The following is a 19,760-nucleotide window of genomic DNA, read 5'->3' as shown; positions in this document are numbered from 1 at the left end:
TAGTGAGGTGGACTGCGAACTGGCTGAAGGAGAGAAGCCAGAGAGTTGTAGTCTATGGGGCTGAGTCTAGTTGGAGGCCTGTAACTAGTGGAGTGCCTCAAGGGTCAGTACTGGGACCGGTATTATTTAATATATTCATCAATGATTTAGATGAGGGAATTGAGTGTACTATCAGCAAGTTTGCTGATGACACTAAGCTGGGAGGAGTGGCTGACACGCCAGAAGGCTGTGCTGCCATCCAGCGAGACCTGGACAGGCTGGAGAGTTGGGCAGGGAGTAACTTGATGAAATATAATAAGGGAAAGTGTAGAGTCCTGCATCTGGGCAGGAACAACCCCAGGTTCCAGTATAGGTTGGGGAATGACCTGTTAGAGAGCAGTGTAGGGGAGAGGGACCTGGGGGTCCTAGTGGACGACAGGATGACCATGAGCCAACACTGTGCCCTTGTGGCTAAGAAGGCCAATGGCATCCTGGGGTGTATTAGAAGGGCGGTGGTTAGTAGGTCGAGAGAGGTCCTCCTTCCCCTTTACTCTGCCCTGGTGAGACTGCATCTGGAGTATTGTGTCCAGTTCTGGGCCCCTCGGTTCAAGAAGGATAGGGAGCTGCTGGAGAGAGTCCAGCGCAGGGCAACAAAGATGATTAGGGGAGTGGAGCATCTCCCTTATGAGGAAAGACTGAGGGAGCTGGGTCTCTATAGTTTGGAGAAGAGGAGACTGAGGGGTGACCTTATAAGTGTCTATAAATATATAAAGGGGGAGTGTCACGAGGATGGAGCCAGGCTCTACTCAGTGGCAAACAATGATAGGACAAGGGGTAATGGGTACAAACTGGAACACAAGAGGTTCCACTTAAACTTGAGAAGAAACTTCTTCTCAGTGAGGGTGACGGAACACTGGAACAGGCTGCCCAGGGAGGTTGTGGAGTCTCCTTCCCTGGAGACATTCAAAACCCACCTGGACACATTCCTGTGTAACATTATCTAGGTGTTCCTGCTCCAGCAGGGGGATTGGACTAGATGATCTTTCGAGGTCCCTTCCAATCTCTAGCATACTGTGATACTGTGATACTGTGAGAGCAGGAAAGTTAAGGCAAAAATCAGAAAAGTGATTGTTCTAAAGTAGATGAAGTAACTTTGTTTTCAGAACCACCTGTATTTCACACCACTTACGTGGTACCAGACCTTCTCCTGAGGAACCTGGGGAGATTCCCTCATCTGGCTCTCAGAACGTGGTTCCTGATCAGCATTTCGTATTAAAATACATTTATTTATTCCTGGTGGAAATAATAATAGCAGAAAACAATGTTTCTCCAAAAGTGGTTCATTCAAACCCGCAGCAGCATGTAAGTTTGGTTTTCGTGTCTGATAGCATTGTTTGGTGCCATTAAAGTGCACAATCTCTTTTTTCCCTTTTCATCTTTCAGTAAAAAGTATACTATTGGCTGTTCCTTCACTTCAGAGGGCTGGAGACATCATGACTGCTGTTGCTTGTGCTAAGATTCTGTGGTCATCTGCACTGATCCAGTGCTGTTGGCTGGATGGGACCCAAGGCGCACCTAAATGGAAATCAGCCTTTTTTCCTTCTTCCCTCTCCCAAGCACTGTGGGCACAGGCAGCAGAAGCAATGCTACCTGCACTGGTCTTTAAACGGCTTTCTCCTCTTTTGGGTAAAATACAGTTCTGGAAAACATTTCAGTCTCCCTTCTGCAAAGACCTTGGTGATAGCCGTTAAAAGCTGTTCCTCTGAGTTACAAACAGCTTCTGCTTTCTATGTCTTGTGTGATGCAGTGCCTGTGAAACCCCATCCCTGAAGTATTTTGGTTTACTGTTACATACCACCAGCTGCCCTGTCAGCATTCCTGAAGTTTGAGACCTGGAGCTATAGATGTGCTACATGCATGAAGCATTGCCAGAGGAGTTCTGCCTAAAATCCAAGCACCTGAGGAAGAAGTGATTTGAGTTAGTTGATAGTGACTGTAATAACCCTTTTTATTACTCGAATTCCTTCAGCTCCCTTTCGTGGGCTTTGTTATTCATTTACACAGCACCGACGGTGGAGGTTTCTGCTGGTGCAGTTTGAGAAGAGCAGCCTACCCTTAAGAGCGCTTTAGTCTTGACTCCAGCGATGCGTCCTCGCTCCCCAGAGCTGTGGTGCCATCCTGTGGCCACTTGTTCAGGTACAGGGTTTAGTTTTTGTGTTCTCAACAGCCTTGCGCGTGCTCTTCCAGGAGCACTGATGGCTTTGGCTTGCTTCTTTTCTATCTTACCTGTGTGCAAGTGTCTTGAACCTCCCTTGGGCACAAAGCTGGCTTCGGTATCATTCAGGCGCTGCCCCCCTTACCTGAAATGGGGGAGACTCTTAGCGGCTTCCTTCCTGCTCACTGAAATCAGGATCTACCTGGAACTGTTGAGCAGTCTGGTCATAACTCTATAGCAAAGCTCCTCCTGACCAGGAGGCTCATCCACCACATACACTCGCAGGGTTTTCCCAGTAAGGTGCTGAAGGACAAGCTCTGTGTACTTGCTGACTTGCAGGCTGTTGGGTCTGTGCTGCTAAAGCCTGAGCTCCTGTGCTGTTTGATGAGAGTCAACAATATACCTAGAACCTGGAAAACCTTGCATCTGAAAGAGGCTTCTAGATTCCCAGTTGCTTCCCAGCCCATGGGCTAGTGTATCCCATGGGTGTCAGGAATGCTTCAGTGCTTTTTTTTTTTGTCTGCAAAGGAGGAAGCAGTACCTCCTGGCCAGTATTTCCTGTATATGCAGCCAGGTTTGGGTATGACTTGCAAGCTGTATTGCCTGAAAGAAAGTTCTTTTCCAGGAGAAGTACCTGTCAGAAGCCAGCATGCAGTTTGTCTGAATACCTTCTCTTTCTCAGCTCAGCCATAGAAAGAGGAAAACAGGAATACACTGCCAAAGGACCATAGTCTTGTCACGCAGCTGGATGCTGTACACCAGGGAACATTATCTTTTCCCTGGCATAATGGGAACAAGATAGTTCTGCAGTAGCTTGCTCAGCTTGGAGCATGACAGTCATTTGGCACTAGAGGAAAGGGCTGTTAAACCCAGGATTCTGGCAGTGATGGTGGAGTGGTGGATAATCATTAGAAGAACCTAAGGATACAGTAATCAAGTGCTCTTTCTGCTCGCATCTGCTGGCAGTTAATAGGGACTTTCTGACCTTTGAAACAGTTCACCCAGTGGCTGCTGTCATTTCAGGATGTGTCCACCTGCTCTCAGCTCATGCATTCCCCTGCTTTTCACTATCCTTACCATAGGTGGCACCTCACCTAGGGGCTTTCACCCCACAGCATCCAGTTAACAAAAGCTGAAGTGATGGCAGCTTGATGTTGCAAAGACAGCGGGTGTTCGAGAGAGTCTTCCTGCTCAGTGTTTCATACTAAGTAAGTGGCTCTCCTTGTAAATGGGTCCCTTGGATATCAAACACCCAGGTGACTTGCAGCTGATTGATGCACAGTCCAGTGCATTGATGCACAGTCCTGGCCCTTGAGTTTGCTGTAATGGCTGGGTAGCTTGGAAGTCCTGCCCTCAGCAGATGGGATCTGTAATGGCATATCCTTTACTTACCCAGCTTGGGTGGATGGATGGTTGCAGGCAGCCTTGGACAGACAGGATGTCTGTCCTCTCCAGGCTCTTAAAAGAAACATCTCCGCTGCTGCCTCTGCCCTGTAAGGAACCAGTCAGGTTCTGAGGGTGGAAGGCAGTGTCTGGTTTATCTGGGGACATGAGGTTCACCACCCATGGAAGAATAACTAAACTGACAAGAAGAGGGCCCTGTGCCAGCCTAGGATATCTCTTTTGATCAGCCATGACACTGGTTTTTATTCTCTGTGAACCAACTAGCAGAAGAGTTTAATCTCAACAGAGACAAAGCCAGGGCAGGGCAGGGCAGGAGTTTCTAAACGAACCCATTTGTACTTCTCTGCCCTGAAGTGGCATCAGGCTTTCCCTGTCAGAAGAGCATTTCCAGCTTGCCCAGTTCTTAACTGAGAGGAAAGCAGCCTGCCCCCCTTCCCAGCTATGCTCTGGTAGCTCATCCACAAAGGTGGCTTTGAGGACATGGGAAGGGGTTTAAAGATGCGGTTTCCCTCTCTCTTCCATGTGTCAGGCCAAAACTCACAAGTGAAATACTGTCACAGTGGTGTCAGCATCCGGTTCCTGAGTGTGTGTGTGTGCGCTTGTAGCAGCTTGTAGCTGCTCAGGACTTGCTCTGGGACTTGGGCTTTGTGGAAAGCTCTCAACAAACAAGGGGTGCAGGTTGTGGTATGGAGGGCACTGATCTGCTGCTTTGTAACAGAGTAAGTCTTGCTGGGTAGCTGCTGGCGGTGTTTCATCAGCACACAGAGCTGCATCGTTCTGCAGTGATGCTTATGCAGAAGTTCATCACCTCAGATCCTCAGCCCTTCAGCTGGGCTGCTGAATGGACAGCCCCTCACAGGTCTGGGCTGACCAGGTTGTTGTTATTGATGCAGAGAGAGATCAAACATCCTGCACAGAGACTTGTAAAACCTATAAAGCCAAGGTGGGAAATGTCACACTGAGAGCCTATCGCCCTTGCTGCTGGAGGCTGAAGGAGAAGAGTGTCCCTGGCCAAGCTGTGGGTACCAGAGAAGGCTCCTGGGCAGGGACTGACTGCTGGTATCTCCTGCAGTGGGGGCTGTGCCTCTCTGTGTGGCTTGTGCAGGAAGCACCACAGGGATTGCATGAGAAACTTCCCTTGCATAACTTCCCAGCCCATGGGTAGCTGTGTAATGTTGGGGAGCAACCACCCCTGCAGCATGGAGTTGTAAGGGCACTATGTGTGATGCCAAACTGACCCTGCCTGGGCTACTATGAGGGAAGCTGGAAGGTTTGGGTTAGAACACACTAACTGTTGGCTCACCATGTTGAGCCCCATAGAGGATCTTCAAGCATAGAAGACATAGCAGCACATGGCAGTGCCTGACCTGCTCAGTGAACACATAGCTGGTGAGGTCTGCATGCAGGATATCCCTCCTATATGAGTAGCCAGCTGTCCCCTAAACTGGGGGAAGATGTGACATACATGAGATGTGGATGTTGACACCTGTGAGGATTTGGTCTTCATATTCAGGTGTATGCAAAAGGAAATCCTCTACCATGGTAGAGGCTCAGTGATGCTGATTACTAACTGATGGGGACAGAGAGAGATGGGGGGGCCTTTCAAAGCAGGGCTGCAAGGTGAGGAAACCCCATCTGTGTCCTTGGGCAGCACAGGCAGGAGGACCTGCCCTCAGAGCAGGATAGCCCCAGGTAACATGTAGAAAATGGGATGGGATCTCACTAAATTTGGTGGCCTCACCTTAAAATCAGCATCATCAGGACTGCTGAGTACGATCCTGATCACAGCACCCTAATGCATCAAGTTTGACACTTGGGTGCAATGGGGGAAGAGTTAAACACTGATTGAGAAAGCTCTGCACACAGCAGGTGAACCAGCGGGTTTAGGGTATGGTTGGTCTCAGTTAAACCGGGAGCTGCTTTGACCCACAGGCCCTTTGGGGGTTGTTTTTCTTCTTGCAGGAAATCCTGGGTGTCTAAAAGATGAAATCCTTTCACTGGATGTGGTCACAAGGGGCTGGCCAGCAGCCCGGCACAGGGCTCCTGCGTGGCTCTGCCCATTCCTCTCTATAAGCCCATCACTTCCTCCTGGACACTTCTCTCGTGTGTTTGTCTGCACCCTGCAAGAAGAGGCTTGGATTTGCTCTTGTGCTCGGTGTTTAGCTTGCACTGTGCTTCGAGAAGGCCTGTAATGTCTTAAGACCTGTTGCAGCCTCTGGATATAAACCCCCCCTTTGTTGGGGGGAGGTTGACTTGACTGAGGCGCATGATCAGAGTCAGATGACGATATTGGGCACAGAACCAGAGGAGGATAAACACTTGGGTGTAGGAGATCAGCGGCTGGTCCTGCCTTCTGACAAGCTCTTATTCCTTGGGGAAAATGAGTGCCTGGGCTCCTCCTCTGCTTTGGAGCTTAACCACGGCGTGTTTAACAGGTGAGTCCTCTGGAAGTGGTGCTTCTCTGCTCAGAAATGGAGGTGGGTGAAGCTGTGGTAGGTGTGTGAAAGGACTGGGTTTCACCGTCTCGGGGTGCTGCAGGAGCACAGGGGGAGAAGGCAGGAAAGGAAATGAGGGTTGAAATACAGGCAGTGCTGGAAGTGGGCCGAATGTGGTAAACAGGCTTGTGTTTACAAGGAGGGAAAATTGAGCCCTGTTACTGTGAATACTGAGGATTTGCAGTGGCCTCTTCATGGCTTTATCTTGAACTCCGTGGAACAGGATGCTGCAACGTGTTTGCTTTCTTGGGCTGTTTTGGTAACTGGGTCTTTGTAAGAGGAGCACACACAAAAATGCATGAATGTTTTTTGTAGTCATGTCCATGTCTGCTCTTCTCCTTGTTCTTCTCATCCTTTCGTACTGCTTAGCTATCAACCCAGATAATCTGTGTTCTTACACTTAACACTCTGTGCCATGTGGGATCTGCAAAACCTGTGCTTCAGATCATGTCCCTTTGGGAGTGGAGGCTGCCGGGGGGCCCTGCTGAGTTCTTGAGTTTGGTTCTTGAGTATGAACCCATCAGCCCTGCTAGAGCAGTTTGAGTTTGCTTGGCAAGGGACAGAAGTGCTCAGAGCAGTTACTCACTGAGCCTCACCCTAGCTGTGTGCATCTCTGGCAGCCTGAGCCCGTAACCAGGTACCAGCCATAGTCTGGCACTGGTGCAATTAAACCATTTGGGGAAAATCTCCTTCTCAAGGACCAATTACTGACCTGCTGAATTCACCAGCCATGGTGATCATCTTCACCTGCCCTGAGAGAGGTGGGTCAAGCTTTGCCTGGGAAGGCTGGACCAGCTGATCCTGGAGGCCCGTTCAAGCCTGGGGTTCAGTGGTCCCTTTGGATGTGTCACTGTTGTCGTGGCTGTGCTGTGCTTGGCTCCAAGGATGCAGAGGCCATGCAGTTGTGCAAGACAGAGGGAACTAAACCAAGGGAGTGTCCACTCTGCTTCTGCATTTGGTGAGTTCCCAGCCCATGTCCGTGTGCCTCACACAGCAGCGGGGCCATGGGCCTTGTAAGTCAGGAAGGGAAGTTCTGCAGTTTTGTTCCGTAACCTTCCCGACACCCTCGATGCTGTTGGGGTGCAAACCCCGTGCCAAAGCATGGCACAAACCCCAACCAAACAGCAAGACTCACCCAGCTGTGTGCAGCTGGAGTGCTGAAATCCCCTGCAGCATCCCCAGCTGGCAGAGTGGAGCCAGCCCTGGGGCAGGCTGCCCCGTGGGAGAGGAGGCTTTAGTCCCAGTGGTCATCCTGAGAGCTTTCCCTAGGAGGACTTGACAGTGCCCTTGTCTTAGTGCTGGTGCTGACCTTGAGATCAGTTCAGTGAGAGCTGAGACCAACTCTGCTCATCGCCAGGCTCCAGAGGAGCAGCAGACTCAGCCCTTAAGGTGGGTGAGGCAGAGGAGGGGAATTATTCATCCCAGTCCGGGTGGAGGCATGGCCGAGGTGGGGAACTGCAGAGCTGTTTTCCCTGCCTAGAAGCAAGGACGGCCTCTCCAGGTCACTTGGATATGGGCATGTGGCAAACCAATGCACCACAAAATGATCACTGTTAAACTCAGCATCTCTGGTTTGGGGGCTACAGTGAGAAAACGTGGGCAATGGCCCAGATGGCTGGGTGCTTGTGTGCAGCTTTACTCAATAGTGACAGAAAGAGTGGTTTTCACACTCAGTGGAGTACAAAGCAGGCAGTGTGCAATAGCAGGGATGCTCCCAATGAGCTCTCTCCATGTGATCACAACTTTATAAGGACTCTTATTCAGAGTCCTGAGCTCGCTGTAGAAACTCAACTGGAGTTACCAGTCGGCTTGGTCTGTGTGTTGTTCATACCATGGAGGTGGTAAGCACTGGTTCCATGTGCCTGGCCTCGCCTGGTGCAGCCAAAACTGAGATAGAAATCAAAGGCCAGGTTGGACAGAACTGTGGGTGACACAGTGTGGTGCGAGGCACCCCTGCCCACAGCAGGGGGTTGGAACTGGATGATCTTAATGTCCTTTCCAACCGAAAACATTCTGTGATTCTGAAAAGCCTGCAGGGACCTGTGGGTCTGCAGCCAGTCAATGGTGCAGCCCCTCTAAGTCCCCAGCTTCCCACCTTGTTCTCATGTCCTTCCTCACCTACATCCCACCATCAGTTCTCAGCTCTGCTCTTTGTGCTCCTTGAAACCCATAAAGCAATTTCCTCAAGCTATCCTTTTACTTTCCCCACTTGAGTTCAGCCTCCTCTTGCTGTGGAGGCTTAGCAGAGGTGTGCTGGGGGAAGAGCATGTAAGCACCACACCACCAGCCACAGCCGCATACTGACGCTCTATGAAGTTGGAAGGTTTCAGACACTGAGCAAATCCCTGCCCTGAGTGCCTGACCCAAGCTGATGTGGCAGGAGCTGCTTATTCCTTTTCTGTTTGCCTCCTTTGCTTAGTACCACATTGCTAAGCTAAAACCAACTCTGTACTGATTGTGTTTAGCTTTATAGGTCCCTCCTCTGTGAAAGACATCCCCTGTGCTTGTGGCCATCAGCAGGTGGTGTTTCAGGATCACAGCACAACAACCTGAACTGCAGCAATACCCCTTTTGGATTAGAGCTGTCCCACTCTGACAGGGGATTTCGGAATCAAAGCCAGTCTTGGCCTGTGGGTTCCCTTTTGGTTACTGGATGTATCTCCAGAACAGCTTAGAAAAATCCCAAACCCATGACTTTTCCTTGCTGATCCCTTTAAACAAGATGGGATACACCAGGCAGCTACTTGACAAGTGTCTTAAATCCGATTGTCAGGGGACCTCGGGTAAACTGTCTCGGAGCTGTCACTAATAAAACTGTTTCAGGCAATTCTCACACCATTTCAGCTGGGAGATCAGACCTCCTGGGCATTGAGTTGTGACCTTGTGGACCTGCTTATTTACTTCCTCAGTTAAGTCTCTTGTGCGCCAGGGATGCTCAGATGCTGCCAGTGTTCTCCTCCTTGCTTCTGTATTGCTCTGTAGTGAACCATAGCAGAAGGTAGTTTCAAACAAGGATACAGATTAAGCAGCTGCTGAAGACCAAATGGGAAAGCTCTGTTAAAGGGGTAACAATGCTTTGGTCCCTAATGATGTTTTTCTTCTCTCAGGTATTGCTTTAGGCCAGACAACCACCACTGAGGTCCCCACTGCATCAACCCCAGCACCTCCCGTTGCAACAACCAGCGCAGCCTCTGACTCCCCAAGTGCCACTGCCACGCTCCCAGCTGGGGTGGCATCAACCCCTGCAGCCCTCATTGTGTCCACAGCAGCACCGTCTGCTGCTCCAAGCACAAACCCTCCTGCTCAGGCTGTGCCCACCACCATGGATGTGACCGTCCTCAACTCCAGCAGCACCGGCACCTCCCAGGTGCATACAGGACCGATGGCTGCATCCACCAGTGCATCCCCTCCAGGCATGACCGTATCTGTGGTCCCGTCAGCAGCTCCATCCCTCACCACCGCCAAGCCCTCGAACTGCAGCATGGTGAACGTGACAGCCTGTGCCCGCTGCTCCCCAGGGACAGCTCCCAGTGGAGGTAAGAGTCTGCTCGCTCAGCTCGTGCTGGGTGCAAAAGTGACTTGTCAAGGATGGTGTAACCAGGGGTTGTTCTTGTGTCAGAAGTCAGGCAGCATGAGTGGGACTCAATTCATTGCCCCTGTCTGATGTTAAGGACTTGGCCTTTGCTGGCCTTATGCTGTGGTCTTCCAGCAGGATGAAGAAGCAGTAGGGCTGTGGCACAAAGCGTAACAAGCACAACCTGGTTTATTGGCAGGACGCTGTTTTGAGGTGCGGTGGCAAATACAAGGACAGCTTCCAACCATCTGTCCCAAACGTTTGAAAGAGAATCTCTGCTGTGGAAACAGTCTTTTCACTTGGGCTTGAGAAACTACCAGATCAATCCTTGTTGTGGTCAGGAGTGCATGATGTCGCCTTTTCCACACATTATTTGTGGTGTGATGTGGTTGAGGTGTTTTGTGAGCACCCTAAAGTACCTGTTGTTCATTTCCCCCACTGCAGGGTGCGTTTGAAAAGAGGAATGAGCAGCTCTGCTGCTTTAGGGGAAATCCAGAGGACAGGAGTTAATTCCGACCTCCCTCAAGTGCAGGATGCTCATCCACAGGGGTTGTCCCTTCTTACCTGTGTGTGGTTGCTGCAGCACCAAGGGCAAACAGTGGGGTGGCAGGGCAGCAAATCCCACATGAGTACCCTGCACAGCTTGGGTTTGGTTCGGGAGCAGAGAGGGCTGGAGCCTGTGTCTGGTGGGAATGCCTTGGTACCTGTGCTCAGAAAAAGGCTGTTGCTGCTTTAGGCAGATCCTCTGCTCTGGGGTTTTACTCTTCAGTTCTGCCTCCTGCAAGCCTGAACTGTCAGTAATCCAAGAAAATATGATTTGGTTTGGGTTTTCTTCCCTTCCTTCTTTGTTTGTGTGTTAGATGGAAAACCAATGCTCCTCAAATTAAAGGAGAAAAAAGCAGGCATCTTCATTACCAGAAATCCATATTGACAGGCTTGAGACCTTCCATCACCTCACAGCTGTTCTCCAGCTTGTTAATGGTGCACAACAGCATCATTAGCATTGATACTACAGTTTCCATCCTCTAAGACTGCCTCGCTGGAATGGTTGCATTGCAACCCATCTGCACCCACAGAGGTGACCTGCCCTGCCGAGCACAGGGGTTTATGTCAATGCTTATAAACCTGATCCTGGCTTTTTTCTTCCAATTCAGGCACCTTGAGCTGCTCGTGCTGTGCGGGGGGCTCGTGCACAGACCCCAGTGCCTGCACCCCCTGCCCTCAGGGCCACTACCAGCCCCAGAGCGGGCAACCATCGTGCCTGCCTTGTCCACAGGGACATTACACCAAGTAAGTGATGAGCTCTGGGGCACGGGATGGTGGATGTGCATCCTTAAAGCACTTTGCAGCCAGCAAGATCTCCTCCTTTTGGCTATGGGGAAAGTGCTGCCAGGGTTGTTTCCCAGTGGGAAGCACAAGGTGAAAGTGTGTGCCTCTGCAGCACTGCTGAGTTCTCCTCCCCAGGAAACCCTGGTGTGGACATGCCTGTGCCAAGCAGCGGCCCAAGCTCTTTGCAGGCTGTCTGATTTTTACCCCATGGTCTTTTGTATGTATTAGGAGGGAATACGTTTGGTTTTGTGATGGGGGACACTTGGGAGTGAGGTGTGGGTTCATCTCTTCAGCTGTCCTCTAGGATACCTCTGGCCATCTAGCTTCATCTCTGTGCTTTGCCCAATTGCTTTTGCAATCCCCATTTTGTTGCCTCCAAGGGATCTCATCACACTAAAGTCACTGGCACCTAAAGCAATGTATTAGCTGATCCAGTGTGGAAGAGCTAACATGATTTCCCAGCCAGAAGCCCAGCCTTGCAATTCCACCAGGCTGCCTCATCCAGGATGCTGTACATCCGCATCACCAGGATGCTGCACCAGTGTCCTCTGCCTGCGAGGACACACGGATGCACTGCTCTCACCATTTCCCCTCAGCTTGTCCCTCTCCATGTCCAATACCTGCTGCAATCAAATGGAGTCCTTTGGCCCTGGGGCAGCTGCAGGGACAGGAGGGGTGGCGAGAGCTTCCCAGCATCATGTCCCTCACAGAGCATCTCTATTTGGATCAGCCCTGGGGAGAGGGAACAAACGCCTCTGATGGGACCATTTAACATTTGTTGTGGGATTTGGAGATCCAGCATTCCCTGAGCTTGGAGCAGCTCTGGCTGGTGCAGGCCCTGTGTTGTTTTGTTTTAAGCAAAGCATTGGCTTTGTTTCCAATTGAGGTGTTTCCCCCCTCCCAAATCTTGCTCTGCTCTGGGGTTTCCAAAGGAATTAAGGAGTTTGTCCTTGTTTTCCTCCAGAGCATCCCTATGTTAACAAATGCTTACACCCACATGCTTGGTGATGGGGGTTTGGCTCTGTTGGTGATGAATGCAGTGGCTTTCACCTTCCTCTCCCTCTTTTCATCCCCTTCCTCCTGGAGGTCTAACACTACATCCCCTTTCCCAGAGTCCCTGTTATTTAAGGTCAGGCCTCTCGCACATCACTGCCTGTGGTTTAGCTCCCTATTTCACCTCCCGAGTGACCTGACTTTGCACAATGGACCAGCTCCTTGTAAAACTGCTGATGGATGCTGAGCATCAAGCACCTTTCCAATTCAGTTCCATTTCCAAGTGTGCATTTAGAAGCCTGTCTTTAAACCAAGGTTTTAAGCTTGGATGTAACATATTTCTCAAGACCCAGAATCCAGGCTCAGAACCCATCTCTAATAACACAAAGTTCGGTTTGTTTTCAGTGAACCCTCAACATTCAGGTGAGTCCAAACTGTTGTTTTTCTGCCTCCTGCTTTATAATTGCTCTGTATGCTCTGCCCTCTCCTGTGAGCGGATACAAGCTGGCGTGACCTGAACCAGCGCTCACTTCTGCTCCCTTCTCTCTCAGCCTCACAAGGAGCATCACCTGCATCCCCTGCCCGCCCGGCCACTTCACTAATGAGACCGGGGCCGCAGCCTGCAGAGCCTGTGACAAAGGTAGGGTTTGTATTCAACCCAAGCGTGCTTCCGTCGGGCTCCGTGGTGCTGTTTCCCCATGGCCAGATGCAATTACCTGGTACCTTGAAAGCACTGAAGAGCACACAGGTTATTTTGTTCGGGCTAAAAACGGAACGGCAGAGCTCTTCCTAGTCTGTTATTGACATTTCTGTTGGAATGGAAAGAACAGATCTCGGAGTCACGCTCCTGTTCGCAACAAGCTCATGTTAATGCTGACACTGCAATCGGAAGCCTTTTCCAGAAGGAAAGGTTTATGAAACTCGGTTATAGCACAAGGTCTCAGGAAAATAAAGTATTCCCCCATTTTTAATGGCAAAAATGAGTTAAACCATCTTTGCTTTTGGTTCTTCTGCAGTCTGAATATTAAATGTAATACTCTCCTTATGCCCCAGACATTAAACCCTGGGTTTTCAGTGAGCTGCTTTGCACTTGGCTAATGCAGTACGAGCCTGGTACAATGTGTTCACAGATAGCATAAAACATGTTCAAAACAGACCAGCATTTACTTATGCAAAAGCCTCATTAACACATGCAACACAGCAGCTATTCTGTACACACATCAAGTGCTCCTCACGCATACACAACTGTTGTTGTGAACGTCCACCCACCAAACTCATTGGCTGGTACCTGTGTCTTGGCTATCGCTTGCTAAGGCTGGGAGGAGCAAAGTTTCACTGGTGGCATCACTGCACTGCCTTTACTGAGCAAATTGAAGCACCCTGTTTAGGCCACAGAGGAGTCTATGGAGGCAGCCCCTAAATCACACGATCATGAATTAGGAATGTTCCCTTTTCCTTGCAGGGAGAAGGAGCTTGTTCTGGTTTCACCCTGCTCTGCTGCAGCCCCTGCTGCTGGTTGTAAACCTGAGCCACTATGAAGGGTGTGAGGCAGATCTTACCTGTGCTGCTTCAGCTCCTCTGTGAGCACTGGCACCTTAGTTCTGTCCCATGGGTGCCTGTTGCAGTGACCTGGGTCATCTGTTGTCAGGCACCTTCCCGGAACCATCTCAACTCCCAAATGTTCTCCTGCCCTCAGCGGTTTCCTTTGGTGGGGCAAGGACTTGGAAGCTGGGTCCTGCCTGTCCCCTGTGCCCACACCAGGGGTGTTTCAGGGCATTCACTCCTGGTTGTGCTTTGGGGAAGGGTCAGTATGCATCCCCTGCCCTTTGGGGTGGTGCAGGGCAAGCAAACAGCAACACATCCTGGTTGGTGGCTCCTGTGTCCTCCCCTATGGGGGGGGGGAGAAGATGCACCCCAGAGTTCCTGGGATGGGGGAACCCAGAAATTGGCACTGGGATCATAGGATCATGGAATGGTTTGGGTTGGAAGGGACCTTAAAGCTCATCCAGTTCCAACCCCCTGCCACGGGCAGGGACACCTTCCACTAGAGCAGATTGCTCCAAGCCCCTGTGTCCAACCTGGCCTTGAACACTGCCAGGGATGGGGCAGCCACAGCTTCTCTGGGCACCCTGTGCCAGCGCCTCAGCACCCTCCCAGGGAAGAGCTTCTGCCTAAGAGCTCATCTCAATCTCCCCTCTGGCAGGTTAAAGCTGTTCCCCTTGTCCTGTCCCTACAGGCCCTTTCACAAGTCCCTCTCCAGCCCCCTTTAGGATCACCTGTTCCAGCTCCATTCCAGTTCAAGTTGTTGTGCTGGGAATGTTGTGCAGGTCTCTCTGTCTCCCTGGCAGGGCTTTGTATGTGTGAGTGACAGCAGGGAAACCTGCCCAAGTCCCCTGCGCTTCTTTTAGCACGACAGAAACATTTATGGCTCTTTCAGGACTATTGACAAATAGAAACCCAACCATCCTGCATTAGCCCATGAACTAGCACCTGCAGTGTGTCACAGGGAGTTGTTTGGTTGCTTGCAAAATGAAGCTGAGCAAATACACAACGAATTGGGGCAGTGACACTGGAGGAAAGATCCTGAACCTTTTCCCTTCTCTTTTCCAGGTTATTTCAGCTCCAAGCAGAATGCAGCTTTCTGTCTGCCTTGCCTGCCTGGATCATTCTGCAAGTAAGAAGTGTGCCTGCGGTGCTGCTGGCTGTCAGGTGCACAGGGAGGGGTGGTTTTCTTATAGCCACTGAGATAGAGCAGCAATGTAGTGGCCCAAGGCAAATCACTGCTTGTTCAGCTGTAGGGACGTGGGTGCTGACCCTGGGGAGAGAGGGATGGCACGATGAGTGGTGGGTCCTGGCAGGATGCGGACCTCTTCATTGCACCTTCCTCATCACACCCCACTGACAAACGCTGATACCATCGCAGGGATGAGCTGAGCATCGCGCTGGGCTCTGCAGATTGAAGCTGAGCTGGTGTTTATTGGGTTGGGATGCACAGGAGGAAGTGCCCTGGCTGAGCTGTCCCCTCTGGGGAGGGGAGAGGTGCTGGTGGGTGCCTTGCGCTGGGCTCTGCTCCCTGCCTGTAGAGATGCCTGCACGGAGGCTGTGGGGCTTACACCCACATGTATAACCCAGACCCTGCCTTGAGCTCATCTGTCCCGTGTTATGCAGCAGGTCTGTGCTGACCCTGGATTAGTGCCACAAGGCTGGAACCAGGGGTTACCCAGCTCATCACAGGTCTGTCTGCCAGCCCCCTTCAGGAAGCCCATTGACCAGCTCCAGCCAAGTTTGCTAAGGAATGGCCACTTCTGGGATAGCAGATTCCTACACGTTCCATGGCCATGAGCAACCGGGAGAGCTGGCTGTGGTGGGCTGGTGTCGCAGTGCTTGTCCCCAGTGTTTTCTGCCTCCTCTCCCCTCCCAGCACCACCAGCTGCCCCGCGTGTCTGCCTTGTCCTGCGGGGCAAGAGGCTCTTCAGGAGGCATCGGAGCAGTGCGTGCCCTGCCTGCCAGGTAACTGCCATAGCCCCACTGGGAACACAGAGCATCAGCTCCAGGGGTGGCTCATCCCGAGACCCATCTGACCCAGAGCGCACCACTGCCCTCACAGGGATGGGAGGGTGCTGGATGGGGGTTTGACCCTTCCTAGTTTGCTAGGACTTGCTGTTGGAGGCTGTGCCAATGCCACACGTCCCCATCCACATGGTGAATGGCTTGGAGGAAGGCTTGGTCACCTGCATGGCAGGGCTGCCAAAAGCTCCATAGAGTTCTAACAGACACATCTGCATTGGTGGTTGCTTCACTGATGAACCCATAGACTTGCTGCAGTGGTAGAGGATGCTTGGCATGTGGTGGAGGAGACAGTCACTGAGGGGAGGTGAGGAACTGACTCTGCTCCTTGCATTGCTGATGTCTTAAACATCAATCCACAGCAGGTGATGCAGTGGGAGGGCAAAGCCCTCCATCCGCTCCCACAGCCACCCATGGATGGCTGAATCTCCACTCTGAGACAGCACCAGGGATTTCTTGCGGTCAAGATGTGTTTTAAATGTGCAGCAAAGCATTTATGGCTCTGAGACCTGGGAATTCCCACAGGGCTCAGGAAACGGAGCCGTGCTTTGAGCTTTGTTCAGTGAGTTTCAAACAGCTGGAAGAGGTGTTTGAATCCAGGATTAGAGGGGATGAAACGCTGCTGACCTTCAGCTCCAACCTTCTTTCTGCTTTAAAGCCAGAGCTCACTGCTGAACCCATCTCCCACTGAACTCCTACTCACTGCCTTTGCCAAGATCTAACCCCAGATATCCTTTAGTCCCTCCAGCCCTGTTTATTCTCTGTCCTGCCCCATTGCCACTGAGCAAGGACCAAAGTCCAGGCTCAGCCTTTGTTACGCACATGAAATATTTAACAGCCTGTCTCATCGTGCCTCTGAAGGCTGAATCATCCACACGCAATTGCAAAGGCCCCAGGCTCCAGTCCCAGATGTTAATTTTTGTGCTCATTTGCTATTTCAGGCATGTTCAGAGGTCCCAGGGACAACAAATGCAAGGTCTGTAGGACAGGAGAGTACCAACTGCAGCCGGGCCAGGAGCGCTGTGACCTGTGCCCAGAAAATCACTTCTGCCCCGTGAGTCCCCATCAGCTGCTTTGAGATCCCAGATTAACAAATACAGCTAAGTAGGCTTCAATTAACACCTTTTTCTCTGAGCCTCTGTCCTTCAGCACAGGCAGAGCCCTGATGGAGGGAGATGGCTAAAACAATGACACCAGGGGGTGGCTTTGTGCCACCCTGGAGCTGTCCAGTCTCACCGGGTGAGCAGGGGAATGTCAGAGGATGGTGTGTCCATTACCGAGGGGGTTTGCAGGGACACGGTGTGTAATGTCACCTCCTGCTCTTCAGCCTGCTCTGAATGACACCACGGGGGCAGGCAGGTTGGATTTAACGACGGCAGGTTCATTGCTGGGTTATTTCCAATGCAGAAGTGCCACCTCTCTTCACACGTGTTACCTTCTGCAGCCTCCCCTGTTCAGTTACTTCTTCTCTTGGGCAGAGCCCTGATGTGAACCCAGTCAAGTGCCCTCCCGATGCCTTCTGCCCCCCAGGCAGCGCTGAGCCCACGTACTGCATGGAGGTCTTCCTCTACAAGGCAGGGGACTCCTGCCAGCTCACCCCCCTCACGGTGGTGCTCCTGGCCATCTGCTCCGCAGGTAAGCGCTGCTCTTCTCTGTCTTCCAGGGGTAAAACTGGACACCCCTCTGCAGCTCGGTGCCTTCACGTTGTGCCAGCAGCGCTCTGCATGGCGTAGTTCATGTTTCTGGAAACCTGGAGTTCTCATTAAGGACTCTATGGCTGCTTTCGGTGCAGGTGATAGCGCTTGCAGCATTTGGAAGGAGGGATACTGATGTATCTGCTCTGAGCAAAGGCTAGCATAATACTGAACGTTTGGTGTGTGTATGGACCCCAAAACAGGCGTTTCTTAGCGGACCAAAAGTAGGAAAAAACACAATATCCTTTTGCTAAGAGACTTCCAAGTTTCCTAAAAGCATTCCTCCTCCGTAACCCTTGGTGCAGCATCCAGCAGGCCAGGGTGCTGTCAGCTTGTGCACTGGTGGTTGTATCAGTGCTGTAGAGCATCTTGTGACCAACAGAATGGACAACCAGCAACTGCTGAGCATGTGGAGCACCCCTCTTCCCCTGCTGTAATTACCTTGGTAGGGTAAGCCCAGTGAGTGGATGTAGCTACCTGGAAGCTACACTATGAATACTCATTTCAAAACAACAACTGCGCTTTTGTAGTCTCAGCAACGGGAAAAATAGGAGTTTTGCAGCTTTTGAGCAGAGTTTAGGGAAGGTTTAGTCAGAGGTAAGTTGCAAATGAGTAACTGTTAGTGCTGTGGATTGCTAAGGGGCAGACAAACAAAATGGGCAGAGGCCTTGTCTCCTGTGCACATGCAAATGAACAAACCCCACTGTGAGGGCCGAGCTAGTAGCTCTCTTGACACAAGATTTTAATCTCAAAGTCACGGAGGCCAGGTTGGACAGAGCCTTGGGTGACATGGTTGTGTGAGCTGTCCCTGCCCGTGGCAGGGGGGTGGAACTGGATGATCTTAAGGTCCTTTCCAACCCTAACCCTTCTATGAGTCTACGATTCTGTACGACTAAGTCATCAGAGGATAAGGAAGCCTTATATCCATGGGTTCCTTAAGTATAACTTATATGCCTCCTGAAGACCCAGTCTCCAGTCCAGTTTACTGTTGTTAAAAGGCAGGAGTGGAGATAAAATAGATGTGTTATTCCCTGCAATGAACAAGGAGAGCAAAGCTGCTTCTCCAACAGCAAAGCTGCGCTGGTTGTTCTCATCAAACTCCTCTCTTGGCACCCAAGGAGAGGACTCCATGGGAGCAAAGGAGGAGAAAAGGATGGCAGGGTCTGCAGGAGCTGTAGCAGCACTGAGTGACTGCTCATCTCCAGAGGGCTGGAAAGTCCTAGTGGGGCAGATGAGGGCTGTTGTCAAGCTGTGGCTTGGAGCCCTGTGAGAGCTCCTCCAGTGGCCCATACCCCTTGTGCCAGGCTGTAGTCCAAAAGTCTGCCACAACAGACACCATCTGAAGCGAGTATCGATTAGGAAAACTAGATTAAACTGAAGCCTATGGAAAGCCTGTCCACAGAGGGACAACGGGCCATGAACCAGCACATCAGAAAAACAAGGCTGAGGGGCATTCAACAGCATTCTCAGTGAGGTCCTGCCTGTTGCAGAGCTTGCTATGAAGAGGGGAAAGGAAAGGCCCTGCACAGGAACCTGTGAGTATGTCACGGCTGGTCTAAGAGACCAGTTCTTTACCATGTCTGTTCATGCGACCTCCATCTGGATGTGTTTGTCTGGCCATGGTGCATCACAGCAACAGATCTGTGCTCTCCTGTTAAGATCAGTTGTCCCTGATTATGCTTCTGCCTGAAGGAAACAAACGCCATCCCAGTACTTTGACAGTTATTTCCACGTCTGTGCCCAGCCTAAAAGTAAGTTTTTCTGACAGTCCTGATCTCAGTCTAGACCCAGTTAATCTAAGTTAGTTCTTGTGCTTCAGTGTAAGTGCTGAACAGAGCAAACTGATGCCTCAGGAAGACCCTTTGGTAGGATCTGCAACAAAGAAGATGCCAAGGGGAAAAGAACAGTTCCTTGGAGCAGAGAATAAATGGGGTCAGAAAGCAAGTTATTGAATGATTTCATTGAAATCTGCCATTATTGCCTGCAGCTTCCAGAGTAAAGCTGAAATGTTGAAGTTTAGTATTTATTATTCTAGCTACCCAAACCCCTTTGTGAGTGTGCTGAGGATGCAGGAGAGAAAACCTTTTATTTTACCAGAATACTCAAGTTGAGAAGCCCTTGAGCAAACATCACTTGACATTTTACCTTCCCATCTGAAACCAACTGCGCTTCCTTACCTTCCAGGTGCCATCCTTGCTGTGTTTCTACTTATTCTGAGAAGAACACCGGAACATAGCAAGAAATTGCTGAAGTCTCTACTGCTGCCCAAAGGCTCAGGACAACACACAACTTACGGGGGCACTGAGCACACAGAGCCAGTCTATGCTGGCTGGTAGAGCAGGACATGCGATCAGCAAGCACCAAGGACGTGCCGTCAACAAGCACCCACTTCTCTATGGCCTGGGCCAATACAGCTGTGTGTGTATGAGCAAGATGTTTAACCATGTGCAACCTGTTTCTGTAGAGCTAAAATAAGCGCTGAGAAATAAAACCCCATTGTTGAGTTGTGA

At 51.0% G+C, this 19,760-nt stretch overlaps 1 protein-coding gene across 1 annotated transcript; it reads left to right on the top strand.

Annotated features, from left to right (window-relative positions):
* The first annotated feature begins 5,603 nt into the window (after positions 1-5,603).
* LOC133276439 (multiple epidermal growth factor-like domains protein 9) lies at positions 5,604-19,760 on the top strand. Its single transcript, XM_061467204.1, has 9 exons — positions 5,604-6,033; positions 9,201-9,629; positions 10,822-10,957; positions 12,541-12,629; positions 14,600-14,663; positions 15,411-15,499; positions 16,498-16,610; positions 17,035-17,191; positions 19,435-19,760. Exons 1-9 carry the CDS (start codon positions 5,979-5,981, stop codon positions 19,584-19,586), a joined length of 1,284 nt encoding a protein of 427 aa, XP_061323188.1. The 5' UTR covers positions 5,604-5,978; the 3' UTR covers positions 19,587-19,760.

Source organism: Pezoporus flaviventris, unplaced genomic scaffold, assembly GCF_033815535.1.
Source record: "Pezoporus flaviventris isolate CSIRO_AGI_PZ_B2104156 unplaced genomic scaffold, CSIRO_AGI_Pfla_v1 ptg000002l, whole genome shotgun sequence".
NCBI lineage: Eukaryota > Metazoa > Chordata > Aves > Psittaciformes > Psittacidae > Pezoporus > Pezoporus flaviventris.
This window is presented reverse-complemented; position numbering and strand designations above follow the sequence as displayed.

Bases quoted from the DNA above. Each gene is read 5' to 3' on its own strand.
- LOC133276439 (XM_061467204.1), top strand. From the start codon at position 5,979: ATGAGTGCCTGGGCTCCTCCTCTGCTTTGGAGCTTAACCACGGCGTGT. The intron at 6,034-9,200 runs GTGAGTCCTCTG...TTCTTCTCTCAG, and splicing joins AACCACGGCGTGTTTAACAG to GTATTGCTTTAGGCCAGACA. The intron at 9,630-10,821 runs GTAAGAGTCTGC...CTTCCAATTCAG, and splicing joins AGGGACAGCTCCCAGTGGAG to GCACCTTGAGCTGCTCGTGC.